This window comes from Notamacropus eugenii, chromosome 3, assembly GCF_028372415.1.
Source record: "Notamacropus eugenii isolate mMacEug1 chromosome 3, mMacEug1.pri_v2, whole genome shotgun sequence".
Classification (NCBI taxonomy): domain Eukaryota; kingdom Metazoa; phylum Chordata; class Mammalia; order Diprotodontia; family Macropodidae; genus Notamacropus; species Notamacropus eugenii.
Genome location: NC_092874.1, coordinates 346,638,020 through 346,662,194, shown reverse-complemented (window position 1 = coordinate 346,662,194; position 24,175 = coordinate 346,638,020). Strand labels below are relative to the sequence as shown.

Below are 24,175 nucleotides of genomic sequence, written 5' to 3'. Positions count from 1 at the left end.
GATGATATAAAAGGTGCCTGGAGAAGGAAGGTAACAAAGGTGTGGGGAAAAGTTCTCACTGTCAGTTTCAGCAAGGAAGGGGGTGGGGAAAGAAGGCCACTGACCACCAGTCAATAACTACCAATTTATGTGCCTCCTTTCCCTTCTACACAGAATCTGCTGTAGTCATTTCTCTGTGAGTTGTAAAGGAATAAGCAGCAGTTAGTAAGCAGTACTCAGTAATGTACCACATCTCTACCATTTCAAAATTAACTGAAAAATGTAGAGAATATAAAATCCCATTTTGATTATTGTTTGTTGATCATTAAAACAGTCCTTAAAGTAGTAGAACAGAACACTATTTTATAAACCTCTTTTATAGCAAACTATGTGTGTGTATATGTATCTATACATATATATGCATATATGGATGTGTGTGTGTGTATATATTATATATAAAAATGTGTGTGCATTTAGATCTTTGAAGATTCTTTAAAATATGTAACAACAGAACCCTGTTCAGTGACTCTCTGATAATAAATATAGGTCAAGCATAAAACAGGGAGATGTAGTCTTACTAAATGTAGACCACTGGTGGAAGAGATCCAAGGCAGAGTTGAAGGAGAAGATGGATTCCCTGTGCCTGATCCTCTATTACACTCAAATAGAAACAATTCCCTATAATAGGGCACATATTGACTTAGAAAACCACAAATTAATATTATTTATATTGTATTGTATTTTTATTCTGTTGAACCTTTGATTTGGTTTTGAGGGAGCATTGGGGGCCCTATTTGACACTTTTGCTTTAGATACTTCTGTTTTGGATCACATTATATCATTCATTCCATCAAGCCCCAGGGCACAGCAGAGAATCCTGAAAGAGATTGCCATTTGCCTAAATTTCAATATACATTTGAATGGACACCATTTAAGCTTGTTCAGAGTTGTTAGTTTAGATGCCTGAGGAGCTGAGCCCAGAGTTGATAAGAATGATAAGAGCAAATTGCTTTCAGATTATCACAGAGCCCTTTACAGACCCTAAGCTTCCTCTGGAAGTAAAGACCCATCTTTTCAATACTACCCTTTTTCAGGGTGTTGCTGTGTTGATAGTGAGCCATATAACACCACTGTCTCCAAAGAATTAAAGATGAGAAACACACAGAGGACATTTGTGAGGTCCATGAGGCTAGTGTAAGCTATAACTTAAGGAGAAACTGATAAAAACAAGGGTAAAGGATGTTATCAAGGAATTGAATGACATAAAGAGAAAATGGACAGGTTACCTGGCAAGAATGAGGGAAGAAAACAAGGAAGGCCTACAGAATATAGGCTAGTACATCTGTAGGAAAACATGTTCAAGAGTTCTAGGATGAATAGGAATGGAAGGTGTTCTGTATCTCTGAAGCAAATACCCAAAACAGTTAGGTCACAGATCCTGTTAGTTTTTTTTTCTGTGCTACTTCTGCCTCTTTACAGTTAGACCTCATTTCTTTGGCAGTTCTTACTAATTACATGGGATCTGAATATTTGTGCAGTTGCACTGATTACACTACTTTGTAGTCCAGTCTTCTATGCTTTCTTTTTATTTAAGCAGCATTTATTTGTCTCACTGGAGACTTCATATTTTCCTTTCTCATAACAGAATGTGTTATGACTTTTAAAATGGCAATGAAAAATGTTTGTGAACCAATTAATTAAACAAACATCTATTTAGTCCCTCCTGGGTGCACAGAACTGGGCTAGGCTCTAGACACGCAGAAACTAAAATGAAAATTAGTTTCTGTCTACAAGGAACACAAATCAGTTGTGAGGGCTCCCTCCCACTTGCCCCAAATCAAGATTTCCAGGGCTTCTTGAGGGTTTAAAAAAGTAAATCCAAGGAAATCGTGTTAGGACTTAATTTCTTTTCATCTCTAGGCCTGTTTCAGAAAACTGCTAAGAATTTAGGATGATCTGCCCTAAAGTAAATTTCTTTGTAGCACTGACATTCTATACTCAAAAATAAGAGACCTTGTACTCTGTTCAATGATGCTTACAGAAACTCTTGCATAGTTTCACTGCCACATTTTTTAAAAGTTTGAGTTAAAGTGCTTAAAGAAATCTTTTGGGAGATAACTGTTTGCTATTTAGCTTAAATAGAACTACTTGATTAGTTTTGGTTTCTGTTTTTTTTTCACTGCACTCTTTTTCTTTTCAATAGCTGAAAAAGAGGGAGCTAGCTCACATGCAAGCTCTTGCAGAGGAATGGAAGAAAAGAGATAGAGAAAGAGAATCATTGGTAAAGAAAAAGGTAATAAAATATTTATCTGTTATCTATTATCTATTTATTTAGCTATCGTAAGTATATTTGTAACTGCACATCTTTTCTCACCTTTTTTGAGTTTTTTTTTTAAATCTGAAAAAGTCAAGAAAGTAGATTGTTTGTATTCTCTGATATTTCTCCTCCAGGTCTGAGTTTCTGTGATTCTGAGATTTACATAAAGCGTATAATAAAATGTATTTTTAAAAATTCTTAGAAAAATAACCACGTCTTTTTAAATATAATTTTCAGGTAACAGAATATACTATTTTGGAAGGAAAACTTCAGAAAACCTTGAATGACTTAGAAAAGCGTGAACAGCAGCTTTCCAATGCAGAATCAGAGGTATACCACAAATATACTGAATTTTAGAAGAGCTTGTATCAATGTGTATATAGCAGACTTCTTTGTAATCTGGATTTGTAACAGGATAAACAAAATGATTACTTTCACATTCAGAGTATATTTTCTGTGTTTGGTGATAAGAAATAGGTGAAAAAGTGATTTTTTCCATATGAATTAGTAATCTTTCCTTACAATTCCAATGGAGGCATTATGTTTTTTTTATGAAATAAGGAAGAAGTTAAGAAATGAGGGAAGTTAAAAGAGGAAATTACAGGTTAAATGTGAAGTAATTTATATTTCTGGTTCTTTCCTGAATTATCTTTTGCCAAGCAAGAAAATTCATGGAAACAGGGCTGCAAAAAGAGCCACTATCTTGTATATTCCCCTTTAGGGAGAGTTGAAGAGAGCGAAGATTTAGAGTAATGTTATATACCTGTTTCATTCTTGTGGTGAACAGTTAAAAATTATTATTATCTCTTATTAAAGAGAGACAGCAGCCTCCTGATAAACAAGCAAACAAATGACTGTAACAGCATTACAAATTATCCGATAAGATGGTGGGACTGTGAACTTCAATGAGGCTTCTGGAAAATGAGTGTATTGAACCTTCAAAAACCCTGGAATTTGCTAACATAGTAGTAGTTGAGTAAACATAAGGAAAATATAAACTGATTGGGGTACCTGATTTAGCTAGATTTATATCTTTGCTTCACTTGCTTTCAAAATAATTTGGATAGAGTTTGACTTGTGTGAGGAAAAAAAGTTCATTCAGGTTCTCTCTCTGTCAGTCACCAGAAAGAAAATAGGTTACTGCTGTCTGCATCAAAAGGTGCATAGTCTGAAAATGCAGGCACATTCCCTAAAATCCACATGAAAAATGTGTCCAGGCAATTCAAAGTTTGGAGAGTGAAAGATGAAATTATACACTGTGTTTTTTTTTAACTAGAGTTTTTTAAAATAAAATATTGGGTTGAATTTCCATTTTTCCTATATTAGGCAGATTATCTACTGAATTTTCCTGTTCCACTTACCTCCTCAATCATATTGGGGACTTGAGATAATTTCAAAAGGAAATATGTAGGTTTCATTGTTTATATTTTATTTTAAAATATTGCTATTTATACTTTTTGCAAATGCTAACGTAGTTGCTAGTGTAATGAGTCAAAGTGGGTGAATATGTGTCTCTTTTATGAATGTTTGCACAGGGTATTAAAGCATAGTTTGAAGAGATAAATATTTGAGATAGAAAAAGTGGCAGATAGGAAGTTTTGAAGAACGGCACAAGGAAACCAGTGTGGTTTAATTTGTCGAAAATAATGAGGCAGGAAGTAATAGAGGTGGAGATTTCTGAAGTACACGATTAGTAGTTTGTAATTTGTCAGGCAATTAGAATGCATTGTTAGGTTCTGAAAACAACTGTTGAAGGATGACAGTTTTTCCTAGTTGAATCCTCAGGATATCACAAGTATGTAGGTTCTGGGCAGAGACATTAGTACCACTGCTAGCCACGACGCTGCGATTCCTGTCCTATTTTCAGCCACACATTCAAGCGAGAGCAGAGCATAAAGCCTGAATGGAAGTCACGTCTTCTCTCTTGCCTCCCAGTTCATTTCCCATACTGCTTCTTGGTGCAGGTCTACGTTTCTAACCTTCCTAGCATGGATTATATCAAACAGTGTTAACTGTGCTATATTGTGGTTTTTCTGTTGTTCCCGCTCAAGTTTTCTTTAGACTGAGCCATTACTACTTATACCTTATTTATCAATCAATCAGTAAGCATTTATTAAGTGCTAATTATATACCAACCACTATGCTAAAATCTTAGGATACAGAAGGTGTCAAAAGTTAGTCTGTGCCCTTAGGTCACTTAACACTGCATCATTAGGCTAGTAAATTTTAGCCAAACATTATATTTTAAACCTGTTTAGCTTCTGGAAACCTAGTAGATATTTTGATTCTGAGAAGTTGCCTCATATGTTTGCTATTTTATTGGGCTCTTGTTTTTATCCAAAAAAATTTAGGAACTGATTCTTTAGATCCATCTGTTCAATGCATAAATGCTTATTTAAAAAAAAAATCCTCCAGCTAGTATCACAGATCCTCATATTCAGCCCTGGTTTGCTTTGTTTTTTCAAACAGAATTTTTTAGGGGTGACAATAAAACTTGGCCAAAAGACAGGTATTTTCCAGTCCAAGGAGGAGAATACCTTTGTTAAACATCGGTTTTTACCTTCCTTTATGCCATGGTGGACATTAATAACAAGAACATTGTTGAATAGGGTTAACTCCTTGAATATTAAGGGCTTTTCAAATTATTTTTAACGTATGCTATATATTACCATGAAGCTTTAAATGCTGTATTATATAGAATAAAATGGAATGTATTTGAATGTATGATCCATAATGGAACTTTCATTGCTGTTCATTTGAGTGGACAAAAAAAAACCAAACCATTTTGTGAGAGCAGTGATACTTCCAGTGAGGGGAGAAGGACAAATGTGGTTTCGTAATATAGATATCCTCTGGATTGTGGGAAGATGACAGTGTATCAGGTCCTAGAGGAAGCTGACTCCTCCAGAAACACCTGAAGAAAAATCTACGATAAGGAACAGTGTTAAAACCAAAGCAGTGTTAAAACTACAGATTCCTCTTTCTAGTCCAAAATATAAAAAAATTTAAATAAAAGCAGGCATCTAGAATCCTGTGGAAGCTCTGAGCAGAGATGAGCTAAGATAGGTGGAAGGCTAAGCTTACAAGCAGCGAGGTCCCATAGTGGGTGAGAGGTTCAGACTAAGTCTTCGCAAGCCCAAGCCTGAGCCTCAGCAGGATATGGGACCAGAGCAGCACTGAGGATAATAATGAAACGTGAACAGAATTTCTGGGGTGCATCCCAGGCAGCACTTTGGGGAAAAATGAAATCCTTAAAGACATACATTAACAAAATAGAAAAGAGGATTAAGGAATTGAATATGCATTTTTAAAAACTTGAAAACCAACAAAAACAAGCCCAAATTAAACATGGAAGAAAGAGACATAGGGGAGAAAAAGATAAGTAGCAAAATAAAAAGCTTGTAAAAATGATATAAATAATAGTTGTTTCTTTGTAGAAAACTAACAAAATTGACAACCCTTTCAGCTAACAAGATTAAAAAGGAGAGGGCAGAAAAATCACATCAACAAAACAGCAAAGAACAAGAAGTCACAATACCAGAACTTATATGCAGTTATATGTTAACAGAACTTGAAGAACACACATGCACGCACACGCACATGCACACACACACGAATATTTTCAAAAATATAAAATACCCAATCTCAGAAAAAGAGAATAGGACTAGCTGTAAAGGAAAAAAATTCCTGATCCTGATGGTTTCCCAGAATTCTTTCACATTTTTAAAGGACAGTTAATACCAGCACTGCACAAGTTATTCTCAAAAACTGAACCAGAAAGCCCTCTACCAGACTACTTTTTATCAGACCAATATAATCTTAATACCTAATTCAGAGAATAATAAAGAACAGAACTACAGACCAATATAATTAAGGAATGTTAAAAAAAATTCAACATACAATCCTGTCAGACTATAGAAATTCATCCTCATTTATTATGACCAAGTGGAATTTACATTAGGAATGTAAGGATGTTTTTCAGCATTAGACAAACAGCATAATTTATCATATTAAAAACAAAACTATGCAAAACTATATTAACTCAGTAAATGAAATGCCTTTGACAAAATAAACATTTCATTTATATTAAAAACCCTACAAAGTATAGTCATAAAAGGAACTTTTTAAATATTTTTAAAAGTATCTAAAACCAAAAACAAACATCATATAAAGTGAAAGATCCCTAGAAGCTTTCCCAATAAATAGCAGTAAAGTTAACAGGGTCCACTCTCCCCAATATTTTTGGATATAGTTCCATAAGTGCTAGCAATAACAATAACGTGAGAGAAATTAAAGGCATTAAGATAGGCAAGAAGAGATAAACCTCCGTATTTGTTAATGGCACAATGGTTTACTTAAAAAAACCAAGGGAATCTGCAAAGATACTTGTTGAAATGATACCTTTAATAAAGTTGTATTCTACAAAATAAACTCACAAAAATCAACAGAATTACTTTATAATTATGACAAAATCCAAGAGTCAGTAATAGAGAGGGAAATTCCATCCCAAATAACTATAAAATACATAAAATATTTGGGGATCATCTACCAAAATACACACAATACATCTATAGAGTCAATTACAAACTGTTCCTTAAACATAGAAAGCAACTTAAATATCTAGAGGAATAATCAGGTGCTCACGATTGATCCATAACAACGTAATTTAAAATGACAATACTACCAAAGTTAATTTATAGTTTTAATGCCATCCAGTCTTACTAACAACTTTGCAAAACTCAATAAAATAATAGCAGAATTCATTTGAAGAAACAAAATATCTAGAATATAATGAGGAACAATGAAAAGGAAGCAGAGACGATGGGAGAGTAGCGGTTCCAGTCCTCAAGCTGTATTCCAAAGCAGCAGTCATCAAAGCTGCTTGGTGTTACTTAAAAATAAATACAGAAATACATCATCTGAACATGCTACTCAAAGGAGAATCAGAAACAGTGAACTTCAGTAGCCTAGTGTCTTATAAAACTGAAAAATTACCTAACTCCCAATTTGATAAAAAGAAAGCAATTTGACAAATTAATTTTAGACCAGTAACTAAAACCATACTCCACAATAAATTCAAAATTACCTCATATTAAATATTAAAAGAGAGATCATAAACTTTTTGCAACTATGAGAAAATAAATTCTTAACCAAACAAGGAATAGAGGCAATTACAAAAAAATAAAACTGCTAGTTTTGTTTATATGAAATAGAAAAGCTTTTGCATAAACAAAATTAGTATATCTTGGTTAAGGAAAGAAATAGTCAAATGGTGAAAAATATCTTTGTATCAGATTTCTTAAATAAGTGTTTTATATCCAAGATATGTTGACAACTGACAGGGAAAAAGTAATCTGTAAGCATTTATTAAGCACCTACTATGTGCCAGGCACTATGCTATGCATTGAGGATTCATGAAGAGGCAAAAAACAACCCCTGACCTCAAGAATCTTACACTTTAATTAGGGAGACAGCGTGCAAACAAATATATATTTATATAAACAAACTGTACAGGATAAACAGTGAATAATTAAGAGGGAGAAGGCACCAAAAGTAAGTTTTGTGGGACAGGCTTTCTTTAGAAGTTGGGGTTTTATTTGAGACTTAAAGGAAACTGGGGGCTTCAGTAGGCAAAGATGAGGAAGGCTAGCATTCCAGACAGGGTAAAGTCAAAGAAAATGCCCAAAGCCAAGAGATAGAGTGTCTTGTTCATGGAACAAGTCGAAAGGCCAGTGTCCCTGGATTGAAGAGTATGTGTCAGAGAATACGGAATAAGAAGGTTGAAGGTAAGAGGTAGATTAGGTTGTGAATGCCAAACAGAGCATCTTGTGTTTGATCCTAGAGGTGATGGAGCCACTAGAGTTCATTAAGTAGGGAAATGACTTGGTGTCAGACCTGTGTTTTAGGAAGATCCCTTTGGTGGCTGAATGAAAAATGGGTTGTACTGAGGCAGTCAGACTGTTGTTCACTCATTTCAGTCATGTCTGATTCTTCATGACACCATTTGGATTTTTTTGGCAAAAATACTAAAGTGGTTTGCCATTTCCTTCTCCAGTTCATTTTACACGTGAGAAGACAGACAAAGAGGGTTACATTACTCACTCAGGGTCATACAGCTAGTAAGTATCTGAGGCTGGACTTGAACTGAGAAAGATTAAGTCTTTCTGGTGCTCTATCCACTGCACTCTACCTAGATGCAGGCAAACTTACCAGGAGGCTATTGCAGTACTCCAGGCATGACATGATAAGAGCCTGCACTAGAGTGGTGGTAGTGTCAGAAGAGAGAAGAGACATGTTGCAGAGGCCTTAGCAATAGATTGGATATGGGGGTGTTAATGGTGAGAAATAATGAGGAGTCCGTCATAACCCCTAGGTTGTGAATCTGAGGGACGAGGAGGATGGTAATAAGGGAAGGTAGGAGCAGGGAGGGTTTAGAGGGAAAGACAATGAGTTCTATTTTGGACATGTTTCGTTTAGGAGGTCTGGCAATCTGAGATGTCTGAAAAGCAATTGAAATATGAAATTGGAGGTCAGCAGAAGGTTGGGCCAGGTTAAGCAGATGTGAGAATCGTCAGCATAGAGATGATAATGAAACTCATAGGAGCTGATGAGATTACCAAATGAAGTAGAATAGAGGGACACGCCTATGGTTAGAGAGTGTGATCTGGATGAGGATCCAGCCAAGGAGACTCAGAAGTTCTCAGATAGGTAGGAAGAGAACCAGGATAGATATGTGTATGTGTGTATACTCAACACTTAGTGCCTGCCACATAGTCGGTGCTTAATAAGTGATTGTATACATAAATATAATCAAGAACTGTTTCCTAATAGATGAGTATTCAAAGGATATGAGCAAACAGTTCTCAGCATACAGTTGGAAACTATTATTAGCCATGTGAATGAATGCTCCATTTTATTAATGATAAGAGAAATGTAGTTTAGAACAGTTGAGGTTTTATCTCACACCCAGCAGATCGGCAAAGATGACAAGAGCTGAGAACAGTAAACGCTGGCAGGTACATTGTTGGTGGAGTTGTGAATTAGTATAAGCAGTTTGGAGTTAGGCAGATAGAATGACTGAAATGTTCTCTTTGACCCAGAGGTTCCACACTTTGGCATATACCCAAAGGAAGTTATTGTAAGAGGAAAATCCCCTTAAGCTAAACTATTTGTAATAGTAATAGCTAACATTTGATCTTCACAACAAACCTATTCAAGTGTAGTGTCATTCCCATTTTACAAATTAAAAAGCTAAAGCTGAGAGGTTCAATTGACTAGGCCACAAAGTAAGCGTCTGAGGCGTGATTTGAACTCAGATCTTCCTTAGCATTTCTGCTGCTGTACCAACCAGCAATACTTTCTGTGGAACTGGAAACAAAGCAGATGCACATAATTAAGTAATGGCCAAACAAACAGTAGTACATGAGTGTAATAAAATATCACAACAAGTGTGATAAATAGAAAGATTTATATGAACTGACAAGTGCTGTAAGCAGAGCCTAGAAAACAGTATGCACAGTGACTACAATAATGTAACTGGAAAAACAAGCACAAAACAATCAAAAGTGAGCCCTGCAGAGTCACAAAGGATGAGCCTGGCTACTGAGGAGAGAGGAGAATGTACCCTGATCCTCCTCGCTCTAGCCGAAGCGAGAGGCCACAGGTTTGGGATCCTGCATGGATTTCCAGCCTTTTGCAAAGTATGGATTGATTTTGTTGCTTGCTTTTTCTCTTCTTCCCTTGTCTTTTTTTTCCTTTAAAAATTATTTTTTCTAAGAGATATCTTTCTGGGTGGGGTAAGGGCTAGGTATGCTGGGAAAGTTTTTATTTTTACAGAATTACCGCAGGCAAGTCACTTGATTTCTTTGAATTTCAGTTTCCTTATCAAAAGTAATAAGACTTGAACTATGTACTATCTCATAGGGTTATTTTGAAAAAATTTATGTCAGTTGCTGTTTGTGTGACAAGTAATATACATTCCAATATACATTGGAATATGCTCATTATTTTCAGATATAATTTATTTTGGATACTTTCAAAGGTTTGTGAAAAGCAATTCAAGTTGTTTTTTCATCGCAGACCCTTTGTTTATCCACTTTCAGATTTGAAAATAGCAGTTGGCAAACTCCCTGGGGGTGGGGAAGGAGTTTAGATCTGATCCTAACATCAACAGGGAGGCATCAGAGCTTATATGTAACATGGACAGACCTGGATTTTAGGCCAATTTCTTTGGAAGCAGTGTGAAAGGATGCAGGAAGTAGGAGAGTCTTGCCACTGTAATAATTCAGGTGAGAGTGAGGAGTCTGAACTAGGGTGGTATTTACATGGATGAAGAGAAGCGTGCTTTGGAGGTTGTGGGAGAGAGGTCTAAACTCCTATTTGGCATTGAAAGCTCTTCCCAACCTGGGCCTCAAACTACATTATCAACTGTATTATAAATCAGTTCCCTTCATTGGGAATGATGGTGAACACAAAGAAGGCATTTCAGACACTATAGATAGTCAGTGGAAAGATTACAGAGACACTGAGACATTATCATATGTAAGAGGCAGAAAAAGTCAATTTGGCTTGGATCATAGTGGGAGGAGAAGGGACAAAAGGAGGGAGAGGTAACATGGTGATGCTGTTAAGAGGAATTTATATTCTGTGCAAAAGGCAATAGGGAGCCACTGGAGTTGACTGAACAGCTCAGTGACTTGATCAGATCAGCACTTGAGGAAAATCATTGTGGAAGCTCTGTGGAGGATAGATTTCCGTGGAGAAACTTGAGGTAGCCCAAGTAGGGAGACTTATTCCAGTAATCTAGGCAAGAGGTGATGAAGGCCTTAGTTAAATGGTAGAAATGGCATGACTTGGCAACTGATTGGACATGTGAGGTGAGAGTTAAGAGTCCAGGATAACAACAAGGTTATAAACCTGGGAGACTAGAAGAATAGTGGGGCTTATGTCAGATGTAGAGAAGTTTGTGAGAGGAATGAGTTGAAGGGGGTCAGGCAGAAGGGAATAATACATCTTATTTTTTATTTATCTTCTTTTGTATATATTGATATAAAAGGCAAGTCCCATTTCAGACACCCACTGGCTATGGCTGTGTGACCCTGGGCAAATCACTTAACTTCTTAGTGCTCTAGGCAACTCTATAAGTTGCAGAGGAGGTACCAGCTTGTGTTGGTATATATACTACTTATCATAGCTGCATTAGAATGTAAACTCCTTTCATTATATTTGTATCCTAAGCACCTAAAAAAGTATCCACATCTAATAGAGACTTAATTAGTACTTGTCAGTGGATTGAGTTCTCTAAACATGTCTAAAAACATGTTGAGTTTGAGATGCCTCTGGGAAAATTCACTTGGAGTGCCCAGCAGTCAGGCAGTTGGTGATGTGAGACTGAAGCTCAGGGAAGAGACTAGGGCTGAATATATAGACCTGTGAATAATTTGCAGAGATGATAATTAAATTCATGGAGACTGATGGGCTCACCAAGAGAGCAAGTGTAGAGAGAGGAGGACAAAGTCAGAGCCTTGTTTAATACTCAAAATTAGGGATCATAACATGGATGATGCTTCAGAACTGAGAAGGAAAAATCAGACAGGTAGAAAGAGAAAAGTGATGAGATTGGAAGCCAGAAATGCAAAAGGATTAAGGGAAGTAAGGTGATGAGTGTAGATAGCATTTTGTAGGATGTGGGCTGAGAAATGGAGAGGTACACAATCATTACTTAAGGGGATGTAGGGTCTTGCGAAGTTATCTTTAAAAATGGTGTGATCTGGGACATGTGTGAAGGAAGTAGGGAAGGAACCATTGTAGAGGGAGAGGTGGAAGATTGGGTGGATGGGGAATGATTGAAGTCATATTCTTTTGGAGATGGTGGAAGATACATATTAAAGCACATATAAGGAAGGGCCATCTTTGTAATTTTTTGGGAATATTGTAGTGGATATTCCTTTCTGTTATGGGTTCAGTTGGATGGCTACCAAGGTCCCTTGTAGCTCAAAAATGCCATGCTTCTGTGAGTCTGCTTTGTCTGGTTCTTTTTAAACGTTTTTGTCAGTACCTTGGATTCATCAATCAGTGATTACTGTGTCTGTCATTATGGACACAAAGAATAAAACAAAAGCAGTCCCTGCCCTCAAGAAGCTTACTTTCTAATGTGGGAAACAAGAAGTGTGCACAGAGGGGAAGGCTGGCAGTTGGAGAGACTGGAACAGTACTTTGGTGCAAATGTAACATGCATTTGTCATGCTTTTATTGTATCATAAGTAACCATTGTGTATGTTGTTACTTTGGCTTTCCTTCATTCTCCATCACTTCATATAACTGTTGCCAGGTTTCTATGAAATCTTTAAATCTGTCATCTCTTACTGCAGAATAATATCTTATTCCAATCATATGACATGGTGAGTAGCTTGTTCCTCACTTCCTGAATTGTTGGTTACTTGTTTTGTTTTCAACTTTTTTTGTTATTACAAAATACTATTGTTATGAATGTTTTTGTACATATTGGTCTCACTGTCTTTAAAATCCTTGGGACAAAAGTCCTTGAGTGCAGTCACAGAGTCAAAAGTTTATTAACTGTTCATGTCTAGTTCTAAATCATCTTCCAAAATGTTTAGGTTAGTTCACAGTCATATCAGCAAAGTATTCCAGAAGTTCCCAAAGTGGGTGCTGGAATGATCCAGGAGGGCAGTAGTAGCCTCGGGTACAGTTGGGAGATGTTGGATAAAAATAAGGGGGAGGGGGAAGCATAAGGAAAAAAGAGAAGAAAGTTTTGAAAAACCATTCCTACATATTTCATCGTCAGTTGTATAACAGAGTTAAAGTCATAGTGATTATTTTCCAAATAAACACACAAAATCAAGTTATAACCATTCAGTGGTAAAGTCTGCTGACAGGTGTTAACAAGCAAGTATTGGTGGGTGACTGTGTCACACGTTGTCAGGAAGTCTGGCATACATTGGCAGGAATATGAGCATGTAATGACATGTTTATAATATCATACGATTACGTGATGCAGTATTATATCATCAAAATTTCAGTTTAGGAAAAAACCTCATAAATTTACAATAAATTATTAAATTTTAAATATATCATTAAAATGTTTTATATAAAATGTCATGAGGAAATAGTTTATATATTTTTAAAATGATGCATAATTTTTAAAAACCACTTAAGGGTTAAAGAAAGTAGATTTTGTGGGGAGGGGTGCTGAGTAATTTTTTTAAAGGGGTGGTAGACCAAATAAGTTTGGGAACCTCTTTATCAAACTAATACGTTTTTCCATCGTTTATAGTATTTGCCAATGTCCAGTTGATATCCATAAAGGTTGTTTTAATTTGCATTCTTCTGATACTGATTTTGAGCAGTTTTTAAATGATTATTTATAATTAGCGATTTCTTTTTTTGAAAAGTTTCATATTTGACTATTATTTTAATATTTGTTTTCTCATTCTAGTGTTTATTTGGTTTTTATATAATCATATAATCTCCTTTATTCCATGTTTGATCATACATTATATCTTTATCAGTGTTTGTAAATATATAACCTTCCCTTCTCATTTATATAAATTTTAATATTTAGGTTGCTTAGCCATTCAAAATTTGGCACTTCTTCATAAAGATATATTTGTTTTAAGCTACAAAGAAAGAAGAAAGAGCTGCACTTGGACCATGAAAGAAACCTTCAGGAACTTCAGGATTCTATCCGGAGAATCAAAGAGGAGTGTGCTCATCAGGTAGAACTGGAGATATCAAAGATGAAGCAGTTGGAAGGAGAAAAGCAACGACTTCAGCAGCAGGTTAGAGAACACTGGCTGACTGTGCCATGAACTCCATTAAATGTAATTGGGAATGTTTGACAAGATTATGCAATAGAGCATAGATAAAGCTAACATGTGATTTTCCAAGTCAATAATGTGGCCTTGAGGGACCATTTCTACTGGAATTTGATGCCACTAGAGCAGCAGAGAGTGTTGAACCTCTGATGGTCACCCTGGCACAGGGTCAAGTCACTTAATCTTTCTGAGCCTCAGTTTCCTCCTCTTTAAAGTGAGAATAGTAATAATGATGGCGATGCCTGTTAGACTTATCTCAAAATGTCATGAGGCCCAAATGAAATAACGTGTAATGTTGTTTGCAGTATGATAAGAATGTCAGATATTGTTATTACTATTTCTTATTTGTGAGAAGGTTTATTTCCTTTTTGAGAGAAGAAGAATAAATGGATGGGGGAAAATTCAATTAAAAGTGATTTTGTTTTATAGTATTCATTCATCATTATGATTCACAGTTACTCCTTTAATTTACACTTGCTTTTTGAAATTGGAAGATAAAGATGGCTTGCATATGGTAGGTTTTATTTTTCATTCCTTCATAGCTCTTTGTAGGAAACTTAGTCTGACCAATTCCATATGGTAGGAAAAACATCTAATGCTTTTAATTTGAAAAATATTCTGGCATAGTACGTATTTTAGTAGATAACTGAATTTTTGAAATATGAAATAGAATTTTGAACAAGTACTAGTAAAAATAAATGAGATGGTTTTCTTTTGAATTTGTATAATTTTTAGTGTATATTTTTGTTTTATAAAAGTTTCTCTTTAAAATCTGAACTCTTCAGTGTTACATTGCTTTGTATTCTTAAATCATGCAAGGATTTTCTTTGACTGTTAAAAATTTTTTTAAATGACAAGTCAACTGATTTTGATCTTCTCTAGGTAAATTAAAGCTGAAATATTTTGCAACTATTGTTGGTATAAATATTTTCCTATTTTTTGTTTTTCGTTTCTTATAAAACTATATATGCTAAGTTTATGTCTCTCACCTTCCTCTACTCTAAACCCATACGGAAATATTTTGGTTTTTTGGGGGAAAATTCATTTCAGGAACATTTCCCTTTATTTGAATATCACACTTGTGGCAATTTTTGTCATCTGGAATGTAACAAGGAACATAGAAATAAGCAAAAAAGGCCTTTCAGAGACCAAAATATCGAAGCCTGTCTGCTCTTATTGTAATTGAAGACTTCACTTGGCCTGTTCATTTTTTATTTTACATACAGTTGAGACAGGCTTTATTGTTGGTAAAGACTTTTACAAGCTAAGTCAATAAATAGCAATGGCAGCCTGACAGTAAAGAAGCACATAAAAAGCACACCCGAATACTCAGGCTTTCTGGGGTTGTTTAGTGAAAACCTCATGATACAAGCCGCTGGAGTGGCCACTGCAGAACACTTTAGTATAGTAAGTGCCCTAACAGTATACTATAATAATTGATAATTATAATGATATACCTGACCTTCAGTCATGAATAAAAGATTAAACCATGTTTTGTCTCATTCAATTTAAAAAAAATCTTAAACATTTAAGATATTTTAGGTCTTCACAAGAATATTACAGTTTTTTTGCACTGAGTGGAGTAAGACTGTAACATGTTTGTAAAAGCAAGAGAAGTGCGTGAAAGACATCATCATCCTCAGATATATGTGCAGCTGGACAAGAAGGTTGGCCAGTCACAGTGAGCTTGAGGGCACGGCATCTGAGTGCTCTACGGGCACCCAAACCTATAGAGTAAATCAGAGGAAGACTTCCAGAATGGTTTGTGGAAAAGAACTCTAGAGAATGAGGACATGTGGAAAGGTTGTGACCTGCATTTAAGGAAGAAGTATTTAGACTGAAGAAATCATAAATATATCAAAGTGTTAGAGATATTGTAGCTTAAAAGGCTAATTTGGGAAATTCACCTTGTTCCTCAGTGAAACTACATAAAGGATTTATTAGTATACTATTTAGTTAGAGATGTTTCTTTCTAACTTGGGCATAAAAATCTAATCTTCTCAAAGTTTCTTTAAAGTTGCTGTGTAGGTTCCATATCAGTTAGAAATTTTCTGTTTCAAACACAGTGGAAGGTAAAGACTTAGAGACTTGACCATTAGTTCAATTAATGACATATTTGATATATCCATGAGTTAATAAATGTCATATCTTTCCTATTTCCTATCAGTGCTTACCAAAAAAATTCTTAAATTATAAATTTACTTTATATTTTCTGTGTTTTGAGGAAGGTTATTTTATATAATGCTTTAGATCTTTATTATTTTTGATACTAACAGTAATCACTGACATTTTATAGCACTTTTAAGTTTACAGAGTACCTTATAAATATCTGTTCCTTATAACTGCTTCATAAGGTAGACAACTACATCTATTATCTCCATTTTACAAATGAGGAAACTGGTTCAGAAAGATTCAGACTTGCTATTTAGTTAAATATTAGAGATAAGATTCAGGTCGAATCTTGCTGTCTCCAAATCCATCACTCTCTTCACCTCACCTTGCTAATTTTCATAATTTACAGATTTATATGATCTTTTGGTTTGCTTTGCTTACTGTCATACCCAGTCATTCTCGTCATCAAATTCATAGAAATGATAACACCGCAGAGTCTTCCCTCGTTCTCATGAAGAGGTCTAGTCTGTATCTAAGAAGTGTGTTCAGTTAAATCAGGAACCTCAAGAAGATACCAGTGCTACACCTTGTTAAGAGTGAATTTTTAAAGTTCTGAATCTGACTGAAAATTATCTTAACACTCCCTAAGAAGCGCCATACTTGAAAAAAAAGATTTGTCTGCTTTTTAAAGGAAATTCACTTACCAAGTTAAAACAAGCTGTGACCGATCTGAGTTTTGTAATATTTTACTTGTATATTATTATTAGATTACGTGGATTTTATTGTTTGAGGTTTTTTGTTGTTTGTTGTTATCTTTTTACTACAGCTTTATGATGCTGAAATTAAATATAAAACTTTGGAAAAAGAATTCCAGCTTTTCAAGGACCAACAAAACAGCAAGCCAGAAATCCGTCTGCAGTCAGAAATTAATCTTCTTACACTGGAAAAGGTATCTTAGTTAACTTACTACTAGATCACTGGGAATAATTAAGCTAGTTGAAGAATGCTAGTCAATAAATAATTTATACATGCTAATGACTGGAACATACATCTAGAACTGGATGGGACATTAGGAGCTATTAGGTACAAACCCTCTTATTTTATAGGTGAGGAGACTGAAGCACAGAGAGGTAGGACTTAAATTGCTATCCTTTGACTCCAAATACTGCAGACCACACTGGCACTATTTCAGTGGAATATGTAAGAAGATTACTTTTGCAGTTATATATTCAGGACCTTAAGACATTTAGAATTTTGCATATCTGACTATGAATTACCTGATTAATCCCTATTTTGCTGCAAATTAAACTTGCTTGTTCAAGTTATGGTTTAACAGCTGTAGATACTTTAAGTGTCTTATTTCCCCATCAAATGGGTGTAGCATTCATAAAATAAAAGAAGATCATGCATTCTTTGTGCTCATGGTTTGAGACTTAAAAATTTTTGGAGAGAATCATAAAAGTGTGCTGCTGAGTCCTTTACAAATTAAATTAAATTCATCTTATATGTAATACATATTTTATACATAAAGCACTGTAATGATAGTAGGGATATAAAGATGAAAAAACAAAATCCTTGCTTTTGAGGAGTTTACAATAATTATAACAAAATCATGTGTGACACTATACAAAGACAAATATGATGCAGTGTAAAATGTAATTCGACCTGAATTGAATGCTCACTATTATTCTGTAGGTTTTTTTTTTTAAAGTAGTTTCAATTAGCAATAAGAATTGTTAAATGCTGGAGGATTAAAGGAAGAAGACTGAATTTAAAAAAAACCATTAAAGTTGCTGATTAGAAGTTCATTCTAAACTTTTAGGAGTGGTGAAAAGTCGAAGCCAACTTGTATAACCCCAAACGAGTGGGGTGAGACATTGAATGTATAAATTGTTCCCTTAAGAAATTTATCTTTGTAAGATAGGAAAAGGGAACTGTAATTCTCAAGGGTTAGTAAGAATTTAACTTTCTTTTCTTTTCTTTCTTTCTGTTTTCTTTCTTTCTCTCTCTCTTCCTCTTCCTCTCCCGCTCCCTCCCTCCTTTCCTCCCTTTCTCTCTCTCTCTCTTTATCTCAACATAATTGAATGTAGAAGGTAAGGAGCCAGTGGATAGGAAGACTTTATAATAAGGAGAAGAAATAAGTATAAGAATGGGCCAAAGTCCCACAGTGGGTGGGAGGAGGTAAGATTAACAACACATGCACAACCCAGAGAGGAAAAGGTTAGCCTTGGAAATCAAAAGGAGTAGCTTTTCCCTTGTCACAGGAGGCACAGATGGGTCACGATGCATACTTTGAGGTAGTGATGAGAGTCTAGTGACAGATATTTTGAAGTGAGAAGGAAGGAAGTTGAAGGGAACTTTTGACTGATGACCTTGATTTTCTTAGTATATCTTATAAGAGGTCAGGTTGCCTGCTGAGATCAAGAAGAACTGAGAGTTTGTGGAGTATGGAAGAAGTCTGGATTAGTCTTTATGGGTAGTTCACTCGAAACTTAATGTGAATAAAAAGCATTTCAGAGCTGTAGTGAGGGCCTGGTAGAAATTAGATAATAGAGATTTCTAAGGGACATGCTTCTGGTGAATTGTCATGATTTTCGTAAGAACGAAACTAACAGTTTAACGGTGGTAATCATAATCTGGGGTCAGCAACACGAACGTGGCAGAATATTGGAAGGCTAAGGGACTGCATAGTGCTGAGAGGTAAGAATTGAAGACTGAGTGTGGATCAACCTGGATGAGCAAACAAGAGCTTTAAGGGAATTGATGGAGTGGGAGATTAGGGGGTGGTTGAAGGGACAGAGATGCCAGTAATGTTCTGTTGGTCTGAAAGAATGGAGGAGACAGAAAGTTGGACAAGAGTTCAGGGTTTGGAAGTATAGCATTTTTGAGTGATGATGGAAAAGTATCCGTGTATGCTGAAAGTAAAATGCAGATGGGAATTCTTTAATTTGAAGAAATTAAGGCATCTTGAGTTCTGAGTGTTAGATTATCAGGGTAAATGTTGAAGTTGCCAAGCATGATGACAGGATGGAAGAGAAATTGTAAGCTGGTTGTTATGGTAGTAAATGGAGGTAAGTGATTGTCCCAGAGGACAATAATTGGGATGTAGAGAAGGTGGCATAAGTGTATGATATGAACTTCAAAAAGTGTGTGTTTGTTCTTCGTTGCTGAAGAAGGCCATGGCATCAGAGAAATAATGACATGACTTGCACTTGACTTTGTTTTGAGTGAGGGAGGGCTGTGCAGCCTCACTTCTCCTCCAGAGCCATCTAAATCCAGTGACTAGATCTTCATCAGAATGACTGGAGATGACCCAGGATGAGGCAATTGGGGTTAAGTGACTTGCCCAAGGTCACCCAGCTAGTGAATGTCAAGTGTCTAAGGTGAGATTTGAACTCAGGTCCTCCTGACTCCTGCACTGGTGCTGTACCCACTGCACCACCTAGCTGCCCCCTACTTCAAAAAGTAGACTTGTTCCAGAAAAAGAGGAGGGAAACATTGATCAGGCCAACTCCTTCTATTCTAGTAAATGCTAGGGAATGGAATGGGAGAAGGAATGACCTTCATTGGAGAGGACTATGGGAAAAGTTGTGTTTTAGGGAAGCCAGGTTTCAGTGAGAGTGGTAGTGTAGGGGATTAAGTTTCAAAAATCTTGAGGATGTAAGGGTATCTGATTAGCATAAAGTAGGGCATAATTTGATAATAAACATAGCTGACAGTTTTTGAATGTTTGCATAGTGGTTTGCATGCATTATCTTATTTGTTTTTTAGAATAACACTGAAAAAGGTAATATCCCATTTTACAGAGGATGAAACTGAAACTTAGATGCTTCAGTGACTTTCCCCAAAGTCACACCGCTAGTAAATGTCTAAGGCAAGATTTCATTTTAGGTCTTCAAGTAAGAGAGGCAGCTTGGTGGAAAGTGGGAACTGAGCTACGGAGGAATGAGAATAAAAGATAGATTTTCACGTGGAAGGGGTTTACAGCTAAGAAAGTGATTTGAGATACGACAGGTCTATGGAAGCAAGAGTTTACAAGTCAGGCAAGAGGCATATTGTTTCCAACAGGGAAAGGGATGTAATGCTAGAGAGGCTTATCACTTTTGTCTTGTGAGAAATTCCACAAAGGGATTCCTGGATTAAGGCTTTTGTTTGTTTGTTTAACAAAATGCATATATGTTTACTCACAACAGGTTGGACTTTGACCTTTCCCCTTCCAGATGCTTGCGTCTATGTAAATATTAGATTATGACTAATTTTAAAAGTTAGCTGTTTTGAAAAATCTTCCAACTTCAGGTTTAGTGAGAAAGGTAATAGATTCCTTCAAAGTGTTAGAAGATATAAGTAGATATAAATTCCTTTCTACATGTAAATGTTATATAGCCAGTTCTTTCAGAAAATATTCAGAAACTGATTTGTAGAAATCATGGTCTGGTGCCAGATACTGAGATCTTTAGGAATATTAAGTTTCATCTTGTACCTTAAATTGTCACTTATGTAAACTTAAGGGCAAAGAACATCAGTACTTGTCTCTCTAAGGGCTGACGTAGCATTCTATACAAATGTTGATTAACCTGGAAAATAAGGAGATTGGACTATTTGGAGCCACTATCAAGATCTAAAATTCAGTAACTCCCAGCTACTGTGAATTTTCTCTTAGTTGTTTAATTGCTGTTTCCTTTATGTTAGTTTTCAAGATTTTTTTACCTCTAGGTGGTGCTATAGGTTATATAACTAAGTGGTCAGGTTATATCTAGGTTTGATCTTAAGGTTTTATGTAATCTATGCTTCATATTCCTTGTTATTAAAAATATAATTCTTTATCAATTAAAAAACTGACTTGAGAGTAATAATATAAGCAGCTAGAGTTTATGTAGAAATGGGAAGCCCATTTAAAGTACCCTTTCTGCCACTGGTCTTTTCTTCCCCTCACATTTTAAACCCCTAATTCTAACATAGTTTGTAGAATTAGTAATGATGGTTGTGTTTGCTCCTGCAAGGGTGGTTATTATTCAGATAAAAGAGTAGAACCTTCTTTATGTTTTCCTCTTGAAAAACAAAACAAGCCCTCTCCTAGGGCCAGCCCACAGCCAAGATCATGACCCTCCAGCTCAAAAATGACTTTTTGCCCATTAAAGGGAAGTTTGTCGTCAAGCTACTGGAGGTGAGGGAGAGAGTGATATCGACCTGACTGGTGCTCATTTCACACCTCTCTTCTCATTCCCATTCTGCTCATTGGGGCACAGTGCCAGATAGTGTAAATCCTCAACATCTTTGTCACTGAGCCCACATGTTAAGGATGGTTTTTTTTTTTTAATCAATCTTCTCTATTTAAATATCATGGCATGCTTTTTTTAAACATGGAGAATTATCAATGCATTTTAAAATCAGATGTTTCCTTCCAATAATGACACTTTTCTAGGTCTGAATTAGCAGAATAGTGAAAAGATGTTTGGGTAAAAGTTGTGACACTGGTAACCAGCTTTTCTCAAATCCTAGAACTTTTTACCTTAAATAGACACTATTTAGGTGACCTGAGTTTTAGAGGAACAGTTTCCTTTATGTAATATTTAAATTTCATGTAATCTAGTAGGTCATTTGGAAACTCCAAGAAGTTCTGCCTTCTTGAAATTCTTACTGTCTTTTTATTATAAACTGATATTTTTAATTGGTTCATTTGTTCAGAAATGTTTATTTAACACCATTTTCTTACAAGGTACTGTACTCTAATAATTATTGGGGATACAAAGATGAACACAACTCGACCCTTGCCTTAAATGGCTCCCAGTCTAGTTATAACTATTTGAAAAGTTAGAATTTGGAAGTGATGTATGAGATGTACAGCACTTTAGGAGTTCAGAGAAGCAGAGATTATGAATGGAGAAGTATTGTGTTCAGTATTGTGAAGCAGACAGAATTGAACAGGTAGAGAATGGGGAAAGGACATTTCACGCAGGGGGGAAAATGTAAGAAGCAAAAGGCAAATGATGGGTGCCAACCGTTGCCTAATTTGTTTGGAGCTGAGGGGATAGTAAGATATAAAGCTAGATTCACAAACTGTTAGAGCAGAAAAGAATCTTAGGGATAATCTATTCCTACTGTGTATCAAGGACCATGCCAGATGATGGATATACAAAGACAAAAACCAGTTGCCTGCTCTCAAGAAATATATCTTCTCTTGGGGGAATACTATATGTCACAATCATAGGAAATTAGACATACAATACATATAAAATAATTTGGGGGGGAGGGGAAGAGTTTCATTTGAGTGTGTATGAATAAGAATAATGTACAAAAAGGTACCCCTGGAGCCAGATTGTGAAGGGCGTGAAAGACAAATAGAGGAAATTTCTCTTATATTCCAGCTTCAAGAGGAAGCTTTTGTATTTTCTTGAGAAGGAAAGTGACACGATCATACATACCTCTATTTTAGGTATATTAATTTGGAAGTTTTATGGGAGGTGGATTATAGATCACAGACCAGTTAGGAGACTATTGCATGTATCCAGGTAAAAGGTGTTAAGGTGAATTGCTTTGTGATAAAGAGAATGAGACTGATGCCAAGATAATTTTTGGAGAACAATATCAGGCAACTGAGTGGGAGTGAATAAGAAAGAGTTAAGGAAGAATTTGAGGATGTGGATCTGAGTGACTAAAAAGAATGATGATGGTTCCCTCAGCATAAGCAAAGAAGTTACGAGAGAAAGGGTTAGGGGAGGAGAGATAATGAGCTTTTTTTGGATGTTGAGTTTGTGATGCTTATGGGATAACCATTTGGAGAGGTTGAATGGGCAGTTGGTGATATGAAACTAAACATTAAATGCCCTGGGGATACAAATAGAAAATCAGTCCAGTCCCTATTCTCAGAGCCAGAAAATATAGGAGGACAGAACATGTAGGAAAGCTCAGCTGCGGGGCAGATGGTAACTGCTTTATTTTGTTGAAGGAAACACCCATTCTTCTTTTAGTCATCCAGATTCACAGCCTAGGAACTACTCTTGGCTCTTCTTTCTCACTTACTCCTCATTTCCCTCATCCTCACTTATATTCCATCAGTTGTGCAGTCTCATCATTTCTGCCTTCTCTGAATCTCTTACATTCACCACCCTAATTCAGGCCCTCATCATTTCTTACCTGGACTATTAGAAATCACTTCTGATCGAGGTTTCCTAGCTTTCAGCCTTTCCCCACTCCACCCACCTCTCACATACAGATGTGACAATCACTCCCCTACTCAAGGAGTTCCAGTGGTTCCCTATTTCCTCTAAGATAAAATACAGACTCTTTGTTTGACATTTCAAAACCCTTTACAGTCTTACTCCAACCTACATTTCCTGACTGATTACATATTACCCTTGCTCATGCACTGTATATTCAGACTAGTCTGGTCTGTTTGCATTTCCTAGTACATGATGATCTGTCTTCTATCCATGCCCTTGCGTGCCTGGAATGTACCCTCATCCTCTGTGTCCCCTTCCCTTCAAGGCTCAGCTCATGTACCACCTTTTTGAAGAGGTCTGTTCCAGGTGTGAGTGGCCCTAACCAACTATTTGATTTGTATCTCTTTTTCATTTGCCTCTGGATGTGTATTCCCCTGGTAAAATCTTAAGTTCTTTGAGGGTACTAATTTTCTTGTTTTTGTATTGGTATCTTCCAACACCTCGCACAGTGTCTGGCACATATTAGGTGTTTAATAATAAACACTTGTTGTTTGATTAATAGCATATGCAGAACTGTGTAATTGTTTAATAGGCCAGAAAAAAAGAACCAATCATTGAACTGTCTACTAAAGTTTTAATGAAATTGTATATGAACTTACCCTTTCTGGTGAATTGCAGAATAGAATAAGAAGTCTATGAGTACTCAAAATTTCATTGTAAATCCTTTAGAAGCCAAAAGAGACCAGTCTTATTCTGCACATTTTAAAGAAGGA

The 24,175-nt window shown here is 35.9% G+C and overlaps 1 protein-coding gene across 9 annotated transcripts in view; it reads left to right on the top strand.

Annotated features, from left to right (window-relative positions):
* CEP120 (centrosomal protein 120) overlaps positions 1 to 24,175 on the top strand; it is a 104,741-nt gene that overhangs the window by 66,265 nt on the left and 14,301 nt on the right. For all 9 annotated transcript variants that reach the window (XM_072597175.1, XM_072597173.1, XM_072597174.1 and 6 more), the window contains 4 exons: positions 2,183 to 2,272; positions 2,534 to 2,626; positions 13,933 to 14,094; positions 17,069 to 17,191. In XM_072597175.1, the coding sequence (XP_072453276.1) occupies positions 2,183 to 2,272; positions 2,534 to 2,626; positions 13,933 to 14,094; positions 17,069 to 17,191 (468 nt within the window). The remainder of the gene's footprint in view (positions 1 to 2,182; positions 2,273 to 2,533; positions 2,627 to 13,932; positions 14,095 to 17,068; positions 17,192 to 24,175) is intronic.